The sequence below is a fragment of the Astatotilapia calliptera genome, chromosome 6 (assembly GCF_900246225.1).
Source record: "Astatotilapia calliptera chromosome 6, fAstCal1.2, whole genome shotgun sequence".
Taxonomy (NCBI): domain Eukaryota; kingdom Metazoa; phylum Chordata; class Actinopteri; order Cichliformes; family Cichlidae; genus Astatotilapia; species Astatotilapia calliptera.
In genome coordinates, this window is record NC_039307.1 from 3,746,026 (window position 1) to 3,765,508 (window position 19,483).

The 19,483-nt window shown below is 43.2% G+C and overlaps 2 protein-coding genes across 3 annotated transcripts in view; one reads left to right on the top strand and one right to left on the bottom strand.

The window, feature by feature from the left end:
- LOC113023585 (zinc finger protein Aiolos-like) overlaps positions 1-19,483 on the top strand; it is an 82,647-nt gene that overhangs the window by 49,519 nt on the left and 13,645 nt on the right. The gene's annotated exons all lie outside the window — the stretch shown is intronic.
- LOC113023588 (insulin-like growth factor-binding protein 4) lies at positions 1,599-17,981 on the bottom strand. Its single transcript, XM_026169748.1, has 4 exons — positions 16,585-17,981; positions 8,329-8,492; positions 6,749-6,874; positions 1,599-5,583 (listed from the first exon to the last, which is right to left on the bottom strand). The coding sequence occupies exons 1-4, from the start codon at positions 16,940-16,942 to the stop codon at positions 5,449-5,451; spliced, it is 783 nt and encodes a 260-aa protein (XP_026025533.1). The 5' UTR covers positions 16,943-17,981; the 3' UTR covers positions 1,599-5,448.

A 19,483-nucleotide genomic window follows, 5' to 3' on the forward strand; every position in this document is an offset into this window, starting at 1 on the left:
TTTGAAATATAACATTTTATCGGGTTAAATATCCCACCTATGATGACCTCACAGTGTTAAAGTAAATACTGACTGTGGTGAAAAACTGCTTGCCAAGAATAGTTTGCTTCAGTTCATTGCATTCGTCAACTCATTATCCATCCAGCTGCCCAGTATACTTTTTACTGGCCCCGGGACAGAAGTTCACTGGGTTTGTTGAGTCTGAGTATGTCGAACAACTTTATGATGATCTGGTGCTCAAAGGTGGGCAATGCTGTCCTTCACTTATCTGACACATCTGACAAATCCCATGTAAGCACAGTGAAATAGTCACACATGGTTGCCAGAGACAGACAAACACTGGAATCTATATTTATTTATTTATTTAAACATGAGTTAATTATATTCACTAGAAAAATGGATCTCATATTTAGTTATTCAATCACAGAAATATTTCACATACGATTCACTGCAAGAGCATGTTTAACAGAAGAGTCAGTAAAGATCTGAGATTGGATACAAACAACTTAGATATTTAAAAGAAAAAAACGCTTCAAGACTAAGAACTATAATTAACTGTTGTAAACTGGGACACTGGTAAGAAATGATAAGACCAAGTCTTTATTGATAAATAATAATAACACTAAATAGAGCATATTTCAGATTTGATGCACCATTCTCCAAAATATATCTCTGACATTTTTATACTACAGTGTTTTGCTACCTTTGTACACATCCAACTGTGCCTTCAGTTTAACTCTGACCTGTCAAGGCATGGACAGACCCCAGGAATTTGGCAGTCGGTACTTCGGGCCCTGAAGGTCGAAGTGTGAGGCCTCTGTGCGTCAGACACATCCCACAAATGCTCAAGTGAACTTTTTGCATTTGTACTCAGGAAGCGAGGACTCCAAGAAATCACATTTCCCAGTGGGATAAAAACCAAAAACACTACTTTATGACAACCAGATGACTGTTTTCCATGATCAGTGGAACTATATCTGCTATAAACATTGACTGTATATAAATGATGTCACCCATTGCAGATTTTTTTTGTTTTTTTGGTGGGTGACTAGACACAAAAACACAATTAGTCCTAAATAGTAAGGTAAAGAATCTGTGTTACCCTTACAGGACAAATCTATGCATTTATTTGTATCTGCAGACTTAATAAACAGAAATATCTCTTATGCTTGGATATGTGAAAAGCCAGGTAACAAAAAATGGTTGCAAATGTAATGCAGGTTAGTTTTCTTTCACTCTACATTAAACCTGATTAGGGTGGGCACCAAATGGTTTTTTTTCTGCACCACCTCACTAAAACAATAGAGGATATAGTCACACCATAAAGCACATCCTTCTTTTTGTCCAGTTTTACTCTAAATGTGACAATACTTTAAAAAGTTAACATTGTTCTATGTTAAACTAGCATTTGAGACCTTGAAATCAACCAAACAATGTTTATTGAGGTCACAAAATAATTTAGTGGAAAGTTTATTTTTTAAATTCTCAGTTAATACAATCTTATTTCTTTTGGCAGCCAAGGGACTCGCCACCTGCTGGACATCAGAAGGAATGCAGGTTTATATCACTGCTGCAACTAATAACACCAAGCTACACTGTAGTTTCTATGTATTTTAATCGTTGTATTACAATGTGTACATTTTCATCAGGAAAACATTTAAAATGTAGCTGATTATTTCATTTGAAACTCTATATTTCAGTTGTTTGATCACTTCAGTGTTTAAGTATAACAATCCTGTTCTGGAAACATACACAAGACTTCAGCTGTTTCCAACCTCAGTCCATTTGTATGCATGCAAACATTACTTCATATGTTCTACACATTAACAGATAATATCAAATGCAAACAGTCTATTGTCGAGAAATGTAATTACAGTTCAGTACAGCAAAGTCAGAGGACAAGCAACTTACTATAGCTTAAATACACCATTTATGTAGTTAGAAGGCCTTTACACAGTCAAAGCCAAAACCATTTTCCATCTCTCACAAGGATTAAGACTGTTTTAACAGACAAATGTGTTTAGTAACACTTCATTAGTCGATGAATTGTAAGATAGGATTTGCTGGAACAATCTTTGTGAGTTCACTGAATGAGAACTGGCGTCTTTATTTTAACGTGCTCATAGTCTTCGGTTTGATTTTCTCAAGCCGCAGCAATTATTCTCCACCCATACCATCTTCTACTTATCTATCTGTGGTTACCTGAACTACCTTTGGATGCATTTCTGTTTTTACTACCAACTAAAACTGCACGTCAATGACATGCGCTGTATCTAAAAATGTTTAAACTGAGCGTTAGCTTCAGTGATTAGATTATCGCAGCTTGATTTATTTGGATTTTTATTGTTACTTTTATACCCTGTAACCTGTGTGTGGAAACTTCATCATGCTTTATATGAGAGCAAAACTTGGTTAACACAGAGACAAGAAAAGATGCTGAGCTCGGTCATTGTTGCTCAAATTGTTTATTATGATTAAACATTACAGGGTTTAATCATAATAAACCTTTTTGACAGTTTTCCATTTGAAAAAGAAAAAGAAAGAAAGAAAAGAAAAAATATGTTTTTCCTTCATTTGTCTGTTATAATGTTTCAGATAAGATCAGTGAGTGTACAGGTACACTGTCCAATGTGCAGAGTGCTCTAAATGCTCTGTTATTTGGGATTTTTTGTTTGTTTGTTTGTTTGTTTGTTTCTCATCCCTCTTGGCTTTATACGTATAGACTGTATATAAAAGATGAGGACACCCATCGTGATGAGGGTCTTCACCTCGCTGTCTTAGTGTTTTCAAACCAGATGTCATGAACATGGGAGCAGATCTGATTTAAAACCTGGACAGTGCACGCTAGCACATTTACTCATTTAGTCACAAGGTTCAGTCATAAGGTATCCTGGACACTAATGGCAACTTTAATTTATGGAATATAAATCATAATGTATACAGAAGTAGTCAGAGAGCTGAGGGCCATTTTCCCATAGACTTAAACAGTTGGGTTTCTTTTTACAATTAAGAGGCCTGCCCTCTGCTGCCTGTTCTTTACGTTTAAGGCACTCTTCCACATGAGCGTAAACTCAGAAATTGCATCTATCTTCAATATACAGTCTATGGCAGAAGACCCCTTGATTGTTTGTTTGCCAGACAGCACAGTTGGCTTAAAGGGAGCTAAAAAGGGAGGCAGCACCAGGACCCAGTGTAAGATAAATGAGCATTACTTTTAAGCTATTTTAGCTGTTTTGAAGCTGCTCTACTAGAATCTAAGAATCAAGATATGGAGTTGGCAATGAGCATAATAAGTCCAATAAAATCCAATTTCTTGACTGAGTTGCATAAAGAGAAAACGATCACATTAACATTGGGAATATCAGTTTTCCACAGGGACCTGGGCTGAAAGCAGCTGTCACTGGTTATATATTTTACTACCTTTCCCAGGAAGCACGAGAGATAAGCTCAGATTATTTTTCTTTTCTCAGTCTCTGTTTATCTGTCCTGCTTTTTATAAAGTAAAAACCCAATGCACTGTGGGAAAGGTAAAAAGCAAAAATGAATGAATTTTCATGGCACGTTTATTATTCAGTTTGGAGCTGAACGTACCGCTCCGTGATTTAAAACTTAAATATTGTTTAGGTAAAATCAGTTGGTGGACATACAGAAAGTAAAAAGAAAGCCAAAATTTTGTATTAAGTGTCTTTTTGTTTCCGACACATCTTAAAATTATAGGCCACACACCAGTGCTTTGTTAGGTTAATGTTAATGCTGTTCTGTTCTTTGGTTTTTGAACCTTTTCTAGTGAATCCTGGGCCCAAACTGCCAGGACACCAACAACAACGACAGCAGCAACAATCTTTTCTTGAGTCAGTAACAACCAAAGTCGCCCATGCAGCCGATGATGGAAAACCGTGACATTTGCACTGATAATGAACTCCTTTAATTATTATTGTAATCCTCAACAGATGCGTGATAACAGATACGCTGAGGAATTTTTATTTCCACATCATCGCTGCGTTATCTTTACTGCTTCGCCGCAGTCATCCAAGCCCAATTTTATGTTGGCTATAAGTTTACTTTGCTGCGAGGAGTTTAATCATTAAACTTTATTACACTCTGCTTCTATATTTACAGAACTGACTAATGAAACATTCAGCCAGGCAGCTGCAGTGATAGTGCAAAGCTAACGTGGGATTTTCTTTTTTTTTATCATTTGACAATAACACTGAAAACCTGCAGGAAAAGCCTTTTTCAAACAAAGGTGATCCTCACATTTGCTGATGCTAATTGCTCCCCTCGTCACTCCAATCTGAAACAATACCCAAAAAGTGCAGAAACATTTTCCTTTTTTTTTTCTTTCTTTTGTATTTTGGCACAATCAATATGTAGCACCACCGAAAGTTCTGCCATGCAGTCTGTTTGGAGATAAATCCCCTACATCGGAGCATATTCATACAAACACGAGTCCTACTGGCATCTTAGCACCAGCTGGAGAAACAAGATTATCCTATCAGCAGTGCACAGAGTTTCTAACCCAGCTACGCTGCCAGTCCTTTATGCTAGAGAGAGCTCAAAGAGGGAGGGGGTGCAGAGTTAACCACGGGGTGATGAAGCAAAACTATTCTGGGCTCTGTGAGATACAGATTTGCAGACTAATCTCACTTTTCACTTTGGTCTTTGTGGTGTGAAAAGCTATGGCTTATCATTTTGGTAATTCGAGACAGGGGTTGATGCATTCCTTTTCTTCCCTGTTTCTTTCTCTCGTTCTCGTCCCATCTGTTATTGCTACTCTGATGCCGTGGCTGAAGTAAACTTTGTGTTTATCAAACGCAAGCAAACGCATTTTATGGTTTGATTTCACTTGCTTATTAGATGAGTGGGGTTTACAAAAGAAAGAATAGCAGACTAAGAGTCACAAGTTACTTAAAAAACAAGAAGCTGGTGCACAGTCTTTTGAGAATCTTTCCGGATTGTCCAGAAATTCAGGTGAATAAGTGCTCCAGAAAGAATGAACCAAATGTTTAATCTCAGGTTTGATTGTTGGGTGGAGTGACTGCTTTTTTTCCCAGAATGCTACACTAAACCAGAGAAAATGACACGCTCTGCATTCTCTCTTTCTCAAAGATCACAACCACAACTGTTTTCTGGAAGTGTATGTGTGCCTTTCTTCTGCCATCTGGTACTTTAAAGCACATGTGTCTGAGGACTATTGGCCTAAAGTTCACGTGATACAAAGAAAACAGAACAAGTGCTCAAAAGACTCGTATCACATACCCGCACACACAGAAACAAGATAGCAAAAGAACTCAATTCAATGGTTTCCTTTTTGTTGCACAAGCTCAAGTACCGTTGGCCTCAGGTAGAGTGAGGCTTAAGAATGAAGTCCTTTAGTCATATAGTTCTACTAATAAGCACCAGTAGAATTCAGCTGGTCCTGCACCCCCACTGCTTCCCCCTTGGTCTTCAGTCCCTCAGGCTAGCAATTAACTGGTGGCAGTCTAGATCCCCTCGCAGTTCCAGCGGCCCCGGCAGCCTCAGGCCCGTCTTCTGATCCACACACCAGCATTTTCCCCGCTGGCCGTCACGTGCAGGGTGGCACTGCAAGCATAAAGACAAAGGCGTTATTCTAGTTCTGTAACAGTTTTTCTAGACTAACTGTGAGTTTTTCTGGACTAACTGTTCCTGCATATTTTTGTTTTTGGACTCTACAAGTCTTGCTAGGAGTGTAACAAGACTCATCAATGAAAAGACCTTCGTTGTGATATTTAAAGACATTCCCACTGTACCGAAATGTAATATCGCAGCTCCAGATTGAGATAATGCTGCTTACTTTGCTAAAAACACAATCACACATTGCAGAAATTATACCCAGTGGATCCAAACAGAGTGTGAGAAGTGTTTAAAACAGTTGAATTATTTAGCTAAAGCATTCCTTTTTTGAGCTTTCAACAGTTACTGTAATACTAAATTTATTGTGTGCGTTTGCACTTTTCCCATCACCAACACAGACGAGTTAACAATCTCAGAGCAACCCTGCCATGAAATGATTCCCAGTTGTCCCCAATGACCTGTGCTTTACTTCCCAATACGTTTTATCACAGCGCAGTTTTAGTTAAACAGTAAACAGATGCCTGCGAATCTGAGCAGAGAGAGATACTTTAGCCGTGTTACACAATCTGCACAGCTCAGACTTTTGATGACGGGTGCCTTAGCAGAGCTCGCCTTTTATCACTGACTCTGCGTCTGCTGCTTTGATTGCATGTGCAGCTCTATCAAGAGCTCAAGAGCAGCCCTATCTCCTCTCATTCTCCCTCACTCTTATCTGCACGCTTGCCCAATCTCTCAAAGGCAAAAAAAAATAAACTAACCCCCCAAAAAAAGCAGGTAACTTCATCCAAGAACTAATTGCATCCATCGCAACAACAAAGTGATTACTGTCCAACAGTTTAGGGGAAACCGCTTTACACACAGTCTTGATTTCTGAGAGTAAATCACTTTCCATGTGAGCTTAGAACAATAACGATCTTGGCATGACCGTGACAGTCTGCTTGGAGACACTTTTGTGTTGATTTAGACTGTATGTCATCAGCTGCAGGCATGTTTTGTGTCTTGGCGAGAAGATTGCTTATGTAGTTTGAAAGGAACTCTTTGAACTATAAAGATAGGCATTTTTATTGGTAACGGCTTCATGATTGAGATTCACAGTTCACCAGTTGACATGGTCAGATTGCGGTCTGCTGAGTGAAAGCTGGAAAGTACAGACCTGTTTAGGGTGGAAATCTCCATTTTTGTCACAGTTGGGTATGGGGATCGTGAAGAGGTCATCGTGTGTGCGAGTATTCGATGCCAATCTGTCCAACGCTCTCTGGAGCTCGGCACGACACGGGGCCTGTAGGAGCAATAAGATTTGATTTGACGTTTAAAGACCAGCTGTCAACCACACAAATAAACAGGCACTAAAACAATGGAAGAAAATTATTCTCTTTGCTCATTAAAATCATGGAAAAATCTCGAGCAAGTTTAGATTTACTTTTATAAAGCGTCACCCATCTTAAGTTACCATTCTAGTCAGTAATGAAAAGTGATGAGTAATGCCAAAAACACGATTTCAGAACACAGTGAAAAACATTTTGATTACTCACAAACTGCAGTTTGTGACTCAGCCCATAAAAAGCTAAAACCCTGATTTGGCAGCTATCCTGTTAAGGTCGACTCCTACGTTTTGAACGACCTGTGGATGTCCCGTTCTGACCTCTTAAACGTGCTCATTTGCGAGTTCTTCGTAGAACATCGGCCTCTGTCAGTGCGCCCCAGGGCGGCTGTGGCTACAATGTAGCTGCCATCACCAGTGTGTGAATGTGTGGGTGAATGCGTGGATGACTGGATGTGTAAAGCGCTTTGGGGTCCTTAGGGACTAGTAAAGTGCTATATAAATACAGGCCATTTACCATTCTGCATCAATAATCCCATGTTAAAGATTATCATGGGTCTCCACCTATTACTTATCCAAATAGTGGTGTCCCAACACAAAGGTGGTCCATCAGGAGCACGCCTGCGTGTTTCTTAAATATTCAGAGGGTTGAGCACCATTGGTTTGTTCCCCAGGGTCAGACTGTCAGTGCCGAGTATTCATCCGAACTGTGGCAATGACCACACCAGCACAGTCTAACCACCCACCCTGCTGACAGATCTGGCTGCCCTGCCTCTTCCTCCTCTTTTCCCAGAATAAAATGAAAACTAAGAAAACATGGCTGGGGTCCAGCGCAGGAAGTCGTCAGAGCAGGCTTTCACAGGGAGCAATTTAAAGATGGTACCTGATTAAAGTGTTCACGGAGAAACCCTTGAAGGGGATAGGATTAAAATGTTGTCGTTTTTTTTGCGGTTGAAGTCGCACAGCGTTATATCTGAGTGCACAGAAGACACTGATTATGAAAAAGCAGCTTTTAAGTAAGCCGGTGTGTTTGTACCCAGCATCTGACCCTGAGAAATGTGAACTCGAGCTCTAAATGTGTTATTTCTGTGCGTCGATGTTCCACATGTCTGTGCGAAATGAATGCGCTGAATAACGTGCCTGTGACGGATTAGGATCCAGGTTTGAACAGCTAATGGCACGCTAATGAAAATATGCACGTGTACTTTCATTCACAAGACCAAATGTTCCAGCCTGTAAATAACTAATTTGTTCAATTTATAACCTGCCTGTTACACGCTTGTGACTCTGGAACTGTAAAGCCGTAATGTAAAACACCTGCTGGATTCATGCATTTCGCTGCAGCGGACATCGTCTGGGTTTCTTGTTTTTTCTGTGAAACGTAAGAAATGCCCGAGGATCATTTCTCTCACCAGGATCGCTTTGGCGTCTTCTCTGGCGTTGTTGCTTCTCAGGTTTGTGGATTTTGGAGGGTGCCGGGCCAGGGTCTTCTGTATGCACCGCTTGTCCTGTGGACTGCACCGGATATTGCTGTTGTTCGGGTGTTCGGGAGTCATCTCTTCCTGCCTGTCCATAGCTAAACAACAAGAAGTAAAACTTTAGATCTTCAAATTCAAACAAGCGGTTTATGAATCCTTGAAATAAATGTGTTTTAAAAAAAATGCTATTCACAGCAGGTTTATAAAATACTTTTCTAGAAGTCTTCTTATTTACTGGCAGTTCCTTTATGGGGGCATGAACCTAACTGTACAGAAGGAGCTCCAGAAAGTTAAATAGTGCGTTCCTTGATGACTTCAAATACCTTATTTTGTCTTACCAACAGTCCAAAATGTATTTTAGTGAAAGTTTACTTCAGGAATGGCAGTGAAAGCTAATAATTTGTCATTTAAATGATAAAAGTGTGAAGTGAAGCATCTAACTGTTTTGTTCTAATAGTCCTCCTCGGTCAGCCAACAGTGTGGTGAATGTAGGCTAAAAACGAGGCCAGGTTAACTACAAGGACACGCAGCCTTGTTCCTGCCTGTTTGTATGAAGGGGGGAGTCTGTGCCACCTTTGCATCTCCATCATCCTGCAGTATGAGCCCAGCAGGCAACCAGCTGCTTCCTGAGGAAATGCCCCCCTGCCTCGTCATTCTCCACCTCTCCACAACAACCGCAGTCCGCACCAGATGGAGGTTGTTTGAGAGTATTTGCACTGTCACAAGCTTTTGGGGGCACGAGAAGGGCGAAGTAAAGAATAAAATGCGAAGTCTCGGTTCTCATGCATCTTGCCTTTCACCTGTGGCGTTTAAGGCTTGGCAGCGCTTTGGACTTTGTGCTCATAATCCATGGCTTTCTTACAAATTGGCACTGGAATCAAAGGACTTCAAAGTGTAGTTTTACAATTTTTAAACTGGTCTTTCTCTGATCACTGAACCATATCTGAGCTCTGGTTAATATCACTGATCACTGGCAGGCATCCAGCTAACTGCTCCTGGCATAGACAGTGAAACAAGGGTTTGTATCCTCCTTAATCTTGTGCAACATGCAGCATAGGTGCATAAAGGCTCAAATACAGAAACCTTTCCTTTGTAGTTCAGACTCTTAAACATGTCCTGGAATGCCCCTTTAAGGATCCCGGGCCACTTCCTGGGGATGATTAGAGGGTTTTACAACTTGATCGGTGACCGTGTTTCTCTAAACCTCACGAAAGGTCATGTTGCTTTGTTTGTCTGGGGTGGAAGTATATCTCAGCTGTTTATATTTTTAGTCTCTTTGCTGTTAAACCTTGCTCATCAGCACTTTCTTCCACAAGAGCCATCGGGGTTTCATCTGTTTCCTAGTTGTTCTTTCTCCTCTTTTGCCGGTTCAGACTTTTTCCGACTCCACGTAGAGCGAGCCAAAGTGGGTCAGGGGTGGCATGTCCTGTTTGCTACCACTTCTGTTTTTCCATGGAGGAAGTCGCCACTTCTCTGTGTGGTTTCATCGGATTTGGATCGCCAGCTCTTGGCATCTAAATATCATTCCTTCAGGGCATTGTCAGGCCTGCACTGACACATTTGCGGCGCATTGTTAGTCACAGGTGCACAGCAGAGATAAAGGAAGTGCTGGAGTGAGCAGACAATCGCACTCAGAATCAGGGACCAGGTACATTTTAATTAACCAAAGCTGAGACTGTAATCAGTTCAAACAGACACCCTCACCTGTTTGTTAATCAGCAGATTTAGGTCATCGTCAACTAGTCATTGTGATAAGTTAGCAGAACGATAACGCAGCTTCTGACTCGGAGTATTTAGCAGACAAACTCAAAAGCTCTTACACAATAAACTGCATTGCTTGCTCAACCTAGCTTTTACATAAATATTTGTCTTCGCGTTGCTGCCAACGTCTTCGTCATAGTGAGCGTGACGTGCCGAGGGGCATCATTCATCGCTTGAAAAGAAAAACCCCACTTTACACAAGTTCGTCTCAGTACGTTATTTAATCCACATCATAACAAGTCCAGGCCACATGTGTCTGTTTATATATTTGCCTTCTCTCTGCAGACTGTAGAGCAGTGACACGAAGGGGTCATCAGATTACAGATTCCACTGTTAGTGGCTTTTAAGGCTGAGGCTGTGAAGCCCAAAGACAAATGTTCTCCCCAAATAAATATTTGGTTATGCTCAGAGTGCTTCCCACTGGTTTATACTTCTCCTAACTTGGATCTCAGATCTCAGATCGTCCATTACGACATGCAGCCTTTTACAGATTATTCATTCGTGCTCTACTGGATACAGATGCTGTGAATATGTTTAAGGTGAGGCTAGAAAGGTTTGAAAAGCTGAAAACATCATATCAAGCACTTTTCTGAAAGCGCATGGAGATCACTTTGGAGGACAGCATATTCACAAATGAGATGTTTTGGTGGACACACCCTGAAGAGGAGCAGCTATAAAATGTATTTGCTACTTATAGAGTGCCACACGGTTGCTGTTCTTTTGTAGGCCAACCCAGAGGTTCACATTGTGCTGGTGGCTGAAACAAAAAGCCAATGGGATTTTTACTTAGGCTTATTGGATTATTGCAAAAAAAATAAGCTCTTGGAAAAAACATTGTGTCCAAACTTTTGACTGGATCCGTACTTGGACAATATATTTTTCAACTGTGTGAAATTAATCACAGAAATGCTTAAGTTAGCCACAAATGATCTACATCACTCTCTATATTGAATGGTACAGAAACACCATTGACATGTTAGCGGCTCTCATGATTCTAGTAATGTATTTAACAATGCTCTTAAATGCATCTGTCCATTTCTGACACTTTTCTGGCAAGTCTGGTTAATGGGAGTAGCAGTCTAAGCAGACATGCACAAACCATCCTCTTCCCAAACAGCTCTTGCAGGCTTGTGGGTGTCATACTGAGGCATTCCCAAGCCAGCTGAGAGACATCATCTTTCCAACATGTTCTGGGTCGGCCCCAGGACCTCCTCCCAGTTGGACATGCCCAAACCAAATCACCTAAGAGTCATCCAGGAGGCACACGAACCTGCTCAACTGGCTTCTTCTGATCCAGAAAAGCAGTGATCCCCTCCTTAAATGAACTTTTTGAAGTTCTTCTCTTCTGTTGAGTTACAGCGAGAGCCACAGCTCATCAGGCTCAGGCCTTTCCTGTTCTGACACATTGTTTTATTTATGTCCAAACATTGAGGATTAGTTTGATTTGAACATAAAACTTAAAATGACACCTGATAGAATAGCTTATATTGCGCTGACAACAGCTAATGTCTTTTGAAACAAATGGTCTTCGGGGAGTCTTCTTTTCCCAAATGTTTGGTGACACTTTTATGTGCTTTCCCCCCCCCCTTCCCTGCAAGCGATTCTGGCAGCAAACTGAACTCATCTAGGCTTACTACCAACTGACTGCTCTTTTTGGTCAACACTGGACACTGCCAGAGTATCAGTATCAGACGCTCGGTTTCCAGGCAGAAGATTTCTTTGAATCTGTTAATCAACAGCTCGAATCTAACGCAGCACCAGTGCTGCTGTCGGGGCCAATGAAAATGTTGGACCGTGCTATAGGGTAATTTGTCAAAGGAAAGGTTGAAAGAAAGTTAAATCAACACTAAATCACAAAAGCAGAAACCTGCTGCTACTGCACGGCCTGCTGCTGCTCAGCGGATGTCAAAACAGACATCCCAGTCTCTAGAAACCAATCAGGAGCAATAAATCTGTAAAATTAAAAATACCTGCTTGATTATATACTGGCTGCTCTTTAGGAACTAGCAGAAAAAAGTGCATGATTAGAAACAGAACTCAGAAACTATAACTATAAGGCTCCTTTACAGGTTCAAAGCAGCTTTTCATGATTCAAAATCGTATACTTATGCAGCCCTCAGTTCATCTTCTGGCTCAAACACACTGATTAGGCTCCTAATGGCAGATGTCTTGATCGGCTGACCCTCACAGACAACAGATTTGAACTGCGGGGCGTGAAGCTTCTGTTCTCACAGCCAGAGGTTTGCGTCTGAGATTACCTTGTAAGGATATCCCCTCTCTCTGACGGCAAACCGATCCGAGAAAAACTGTCTGCAACTGAGCGTTTAGAGCAGTATGAAGCCTGAGCTTTGACCCACATGGTTTGCATTTACACACGCTGACCTCATTATTTGAAACTTTAACCGTGTTTAGTGTGAGAATCCTCCGTTATAACAATATAGACATGACAGAAAACAAGGAAAAGTATAATAGGTCCCCTTCAGCCCAATACTCTACAGCCTAAACCTCTTATAAGCCAGATGTAACACAAACACACACACACACAAAGGTGTGGATCAGAGAGAAAAACATGGGTAAAGGATAGGGCTGAACCTTTTCCAGATGGATCATCATCAGGATAAACATTATCCTTGAACCTGTGTCAAACTTTTGGATCAAAGCATTGTTCGGCGATGAAAATGAAGCTTGTTTTTCAGAAACAGGGGCACACCCCCCCCCCCTCTAAGTTTCTCGTGTTTTCAGGAAGGAATTCTGTTTTTAATCGAGATGAAGACAGAACCTGAATCTGAATTCATGTCTGTTATATAAACTCAGCCGATGTGGATCTGTCAGTAAGATATCTCTGGAGCCAGATCGTGTTGCTGTTTGTGTTGCAGATTCATTTGCTTACAGATTTGTGAGTAAATTCTGTCACAGAGAGCAGTAATCCTTGCTGAGTTTATGCATTAATGGTGCTTTGTGGTGAATAGAGGGAACCCTGCATCTATAGTGAACTAGGTCAAACTATTCTGGGTTACTCCATTAGATTGATTGTAAGCTAAATATTCTTACATTCAGAGTGATTCGCTCCCCTGTGCGAAGACAGGAAATGAAATCAAACATTTGGTGATTACAGCTGAGGAATCGCACTTTTTAAAAATCTCTTAATATCAAGACTGTTGCCGGTGAGGCGTTTAGTTTGATTCACATCTACAGGTCAGGATGTGGGCCCTTAATCCTAAACTCAGTGCTTCCTAAGTGACCTAGTGGAAGTTAAGAGGTGAAAATGTAGTCAAACGGTGCATACCTACACCAAGGCCAACTGAAATTTAAAATTTAAAGATTTATTTAGTGTATTTATTGAATTCCTGGATTCCGAAGAACATCTGGGCCCAGATTAGAGTGTAATATTGTCTTGAGAACTTTAAGACAATAATTCCCAGTGTCAGTTTGATATGTGTTTTTTTTCATGAAGCTATAAAACCAAATGTCCAATTTTGTTCTACCTTGAAGTGGTGAAAATCTTTCCAAAAATTCCTGGATCCAAATCTGGATCGACTCCCAGGGACTCCATTTAACCTGGGCCAAGCCCCACCTGGGGCAAAAATGTTCATGCAGATCCATCCATAACTCTTCGAGCAGTTCTGCTAACAAACAGGCAAACCAAGCCAGTCACATGTCCTCCTTGAAGGAGGTAAAATGTCCATTTGTTCTCGGGAGATGGAGCTAAAGTATTTTTCTTACTGAACTTCTGGCTCAGACTTAAATCCCAGCCCGTGAGGATTCACTCGCCTCAGATTAAGGATGTGTTGTGGCCGGGACAGAGTTGGGTTGTTTGTGTATCTCTCGGCTCCAACTCTGGAGGGGGGTCCCTGCCCCACAGAGAACAGCAATTAGCTAATCGCATTTACGGCTGCACAAGAGCCCCAGCTGTACAAATGCACCGCACGACCCAAAGAAAGCAAATATGAAATGACATCTGCCGAGACAACTTTGAGAAAGCACATCTTTAATAACCAGTTCGGAGCTCCCAAATTGTGCTGGGAGAAAAAATCTAGGTTAGCATGCTGCTTTCATAAAGGCCTACGTGCGTCACAGTAAATTGGACATAGTCGAACAGAGTCTGGCTCCGCCGACTGCTTCATTCATGCAACTCCCTCTGTGCCTGTAGGTGTAAGACTTTTCATATCTGACATCTGTATCAGTTTGTAAATAATATCCGTTTCACTGCGAGAGGGAAGCGTCTGAATACCCGACACCGGGGCAGACCCAGCAGGAATGCGGGAACAGATGCCAGCACACGCTTGATGATTTATTCTAAGTATTAAGATTGAGACGGATCCTGAGAAAGGAATATTAAGAAGCACTAAAGCTGCCTTAGACTTTGACATGCGGCGCAGGATACTGCCTGTTGTTGCTATGGAAATTCAGTTCAGGAAGAGAGAAACGGGCAGATAGCTCATAATTCTTCACAGCCTGATTTAATATGTTACTTTTCCTAAACACGAGGCAGCACCAGCCAGCAGCTGCAGGGCTGTGACTACCAGCGTGAACACCCTAAATTCACTTCAGTACGCTGTTAGGATGTGCCTGCATCCCAGGGTCCTTTTATTGCGAATTCTCTAGGTTTTTACAATCCCTCTTTCTATTTTTATCTGGCATGTTCACTGTTGCTAGGAGTGGGGCAGTGTCAGACATGTATTCAGGAGATGCACCCCCTTGTTTAATAATGCATAAGTACGGTGAATGCACCACAAAGGAAATCTAGAGCTTTTTTGCCTCTCCCCGGTGCCTCTCTGATCGTCTCCCGTCTGCCACGGTTTACATTAAACATTCTCATACAGTAGATCTGAGCTGCTGCCAGCAGAATTGATTTACAGTGAGATTTATCGGGCAGAGCTTCCCTGCTTTGTTATGACAGACCTCGGGGGTGAGAAAGAGCATCGAGGCAAACGATACCCAGCGCTCGGATTACAGAAAACCCCCAAAACAAAACTTTTCCAAAATGTTCCAACCCGCCAAGTCCCCTCCGTGTGCTACAGCTCAGCTAACTGGACAATGCAGCATCGGAGAGATTCAGGGAGAACATTCTGCAAGATAAACGGGTGTGGACCCAAACAGCTCTCCTTTTATATCAAGCTCAACACAGCTTTCCTCTTCTTTCTGATTCCGTTCAGTCACGCTATGTGCCGGGCTAACCTATGCTGGCCCTGCGCAGAGAGCAGAAGGCTCTAATTTCAGCTCTGGCAGCAACAGTGCCGATGAGCTCATCCTCACGAAGGAGCTGGACACGGTGGGCGATGCGCTCGAGGGCTCGTTCGGGCAAGAGAGGAGGTGGGGTGCTCCCAGGGCCAGGAGAAACAGATGCTGCAATGACAATGAGCGTCCTGCGAGTTTTACACCGACTAAAGCCCGTCCAGGTCTTTGGAAGACTATCCTACTACTATTACCAGAAAATGTCTGGGAGCATGTGTGCAGCAGATAATCTGGAACAAATAAAAGAGCCGCCACCTTATAACAGTTGTCTTAAATGATTTAATGGAAATCAGCACCACTCCCTTTGTGGAGACAAGCAGTTAGTCTAGTTAGGAAGAAGCTGATGTTAGTGCAGTGAACTGGAACTGGATATGCAGATCCAGCATTAGACATCCCACTGTGTGAAAGTGGAAACAGACTTTGGAAGAGGAATGCAATAACAGAAAAGGAGAGCTGGGCCAGAAGAGTGTGATAGAGACATCAGCAGCAGAAGAAGAAGAGTTAGAGATTTGCAGCAGCAGCGGGAGGAGGAGGAGGACCAGGGGTATCCATGAAAGAGCACCACGTAAATTACTGATTGCAGAGAGCTCTAATAGCTCCAGACTGGCCACACTCCATTACAGTCATTTCATACAGCAGCTTTTATTACCTCCTCCCATTACAAACACACACAGATTCACTGGGACACACACACACGGAGACTCTCACATTTCCAGCATCACCACAGTCCATTTCACTGCCTGCACTTCACCTGCAGGACCTCACTTAAACATGGCATACGCGAGTTCTGCTGACAAGAAGAAAATTTGCAGGATGCCTTCAGTAAACTTTGTGCAGCGTGCAGCACACGCACACCCTGGTGCTCCGCATCTTTCAGCAGGGCTCCCTTTCACAGCGAGCGGCCGCAGGACAGCGGCGGGACTGTGTGCGCTCTCCCATCAGGATCCGGTGCGTGTGCATGCTCTGCTTCAGGGCTTAGCTGAGATTAGGGTAAACAAGCAGCACATTGTCACCCCCCCAACTCTGCCCGGATCAGGTAAAAAAGGTCCGGGGAGCACAGAGAGAAAACATTCTGGTCTGCAGAGACGCCGCTTCAGCTTGGGACAGATCACTTTTGGCACCAAATGAGAGAAAGACCTTTGCCGCTTTGAGCGTAACTAAACAAGAAGAAGAAGAGCCCGGTTTCACTCTCACCTGAGTTCTCCTCCACCTCCCTCTCATCAGTGCAGATCCCCTGGCCATGCATCAGTGAGTGCAGCGGCCTCTCCACGCCCCTCGGCGGGTAGCAGCGGAGGCCCGTGCCACATCGGGGTGAGTAAACGCCACAGTGGGCTCCTTTAGGCAGGGCACAGGTGGGGCAGCAGCCGCAGCCGGGCTCCCGCACCGTTTCCTCGCAGCCTTCAGGCAGACGGCAGCTGGCCAGGCGCTCCTCTGAGCAAACGGGGCAGCGAATGGCCTGGTCTGACAAGCACAGTGCCGCCAACGACAGGGCGCCAAACACCCACAGGCCCCAGCAGGACGGAGCTACTGCCACGCCACCTCCACGCACCATGGCAGTCCCGGCACCTGCACGCAATCCTTTGCCCTTGTGTATGGTCACTTTGGCCGCCTCCTCTTCTGAATGTGGTGCAGCTTATAATCACTTTGAGAAGAGGTTTGAGAGGAACACTTTGTCCTGGAAGGTCTTTGATATTTTCAGCTGGTTAGTGTTTCAAATGCAGGCACACAATGCCTCTGCTGTACTGCTTCTCCGTTGCTCTGATTCAATTTCACACCGCAGAAATTGGAGCCTGCTCTTGATGCGCTCAGCTCGTGGGTGATGAGAACAAGTTTTGGGGTTTTTGGGGGGGTTTCTTTTTTGTTAAGGTGGAACGAGCGGGAAGGATATCCACCGGCACGTTCAGGTGAGGCTTGCTCTTCGAGTCCGAGTCCCGATGCTCGCCCGCGCTCTGCCGAAACACCAAAAAATCTGGTCTACAAGTGTCCAAATGCAAAGCCAGTCAGCGAAAGGCCGTGTTTTTGGTAACAGCTGCAGTTTCCTCCTCTTGCTGGTGTGCAGTGCAAAGGACTCGCTCCTGAGAATGGCTCAACACGAGTGGCTCTCCTTGGACTTTATACTGGCCCATGGACACGCCTCTTTCTACAGTGAGAGAGGAGCTGAAAGGCAGAGCAGAGAAAAGCCAGACTAAAGCTCTCTCCCTCTGTCTCCCTCTCGCACTCAGGCACACAAACTTATATACACTCTCCCTCATTTACTTGTCCTCTCTCAATCCTGAGTGCCCTGAGAGGAGAGGGAAAAAAGAGCCCAATCGCCTTTTCACTTGTTCACACAGAGAATATCACTCTGTTCTCTCTCCCTGCAGCCCACCCTTATCTCAGCCACTCTCAAATATTGATTTATTTTTTTTCCCTTTTTTTTAAAAGATAAAACCATTTACGTCCAGGAAAAAAGAAGCAACGTGTCAATGCTGCTCTGCTTTAATCAACCCCAAATGCACAGCAGAAAACAACCTCTGCAGCCTCAACAGGGTCTCGCCGTGTGTTTGTGCCTGCATCCAGTGGTCAGTCCAGGCTGTGCCGTCAACCCCCCCGCCCACCCACCCACCTCCTCATTATCTCTGCTCCTAGATCTCTCTCTCTCCCTTTTTCCTAACTAGAGTGGGCAGCTATAAAAAGGCAAATGGACAGTCAAACACAGACCCCCCCTGCCCATTCCCAGCTGCTGCCCTCCCCCCACCAATCCTAAAAACGCCTCCCACCAGTGGGATCGCACGATATGTTCTACCAATGCTGCAGTTTATTGCACACGTGTGTGTTTCTGATCAGACTCTGTAAATCAGCGTGCTCCTTGCGTCTTGTTTGCCTGTGCATGTGTGCCCTCCGCCCAGCCCAAAAGGTTTTCAATCATGGCTTTTATTGCTTTTCTTTTTTCTCCCCCTGTGTTTCTTTGCCTCCATTTTGCCATGGAAACCCAGCATGCATTGTAACGCCTTTGTGAGTGTGCGTTCTTTCAGCTTTTTTCTACACGCTGGTGGCTGGTTGCCACCGGCAGGCCGTGGGCAGCAGCCAAGCCTCTCAAGGCCGTGCACCGCTCAGGTGGGTGCTGCAGCGAGCGTTGTTAGTTACGAGACATCGGTGGTACTGATCTGAAACGTCCACAAAGCACTTTAAACACACTCCAATACAAGTCTGCTTTAGGGCTCCGTGGTAAGGTTAGAAATTTTTACTGAGCCTCGATTTAAAAGACGAGCCACCCGCTTACTTTTATGTTCTTTTTTTACAGAGACGGAAAAATCAAGCTGCAGTTTCTGGAATTGCTCAACAGTCTCTGAACTCACAGCAAGAATAGGAACGTTATTATGTGTCAGTTATGAGGTGTTTGACTGTGTTTGTGTTTTGGGGGGTGCAGGGTGGTTAGTCAAAGGTTAAATGTGGTTATTGACGCAATTTTGTAGATGCTGGCTGAGCTAATGAGTTGTGTGTGAGCTGTGTTTTTGTTGTAACTTGAAAAGCAGTGCAACAGACCGGCAGACAAGCGGAACATGTAAATTCTTCTTCCGGTATTTTAGGCTCGTTTTAAACAAATATTATTTTGCCAGAGATGACAGGAAAAGGAGGGCAGACGTAGACGGGAAACGATGGATGGGAATCTTTCAACAGTGTGAAACAACCTGAAAGAAACGGTGCAGACAAAAGCAGAAGAACAACAAAGCCGCCTCCCCCCAACAAAAAAGTTAACGTTTATATCCTCGCGGAAATCACATTTTTTTATCTTGCTGTTCATTCTAACAATAAGCTGTGATCTGTTGAAGTTCACAAATGAAAAGCACATAAACAGCTTCTAATAGATGTCATAAGATTTCCCCCAAAAAAAGCAGAATCTTTGCCACCTGGAATATTTTCAATATCAAAAAGAGACCATGTGCAATACTCAAATTCCAAAAGTATTGGCTATAAAAGCTGAAAGGTATAGATTTAATTACGAAATGGAACAACCTGGCAGATCTTCACAACTTTAAAGCCACATAAGGAGAAATAAAAGGAGAAAACTGACCTTTCCTTTATTATGTGCTTTCAGTGAAAGAAATAAGGA

Excerpts from the sequence above, each read along its gene's own strand:
- LOC113023588 (XM_026169748.1), bottom strand. The coding sequence starts at position 16,942 with ATGGTGCGTGGAGGTGGCGTGGCAGTAGCTCCGTCCTGCTGGGGCCTG. Across the intron at positions 6,875-8,328 it reads AAGACGCCAAAGCGATCCTG|GCCCCGTGTCGTGCCGAGCT; the intron begins GTGAGAGAAATG and ends TTGCTCCTACAG. Across the intron at positions 5,584-6,748 it reads GAGATTTCCACCCTAAACAG|TGCCACCCTGCACGTGACGG; the intron begins GTCTGTACTTTC and ends TTATGCTTGCAG.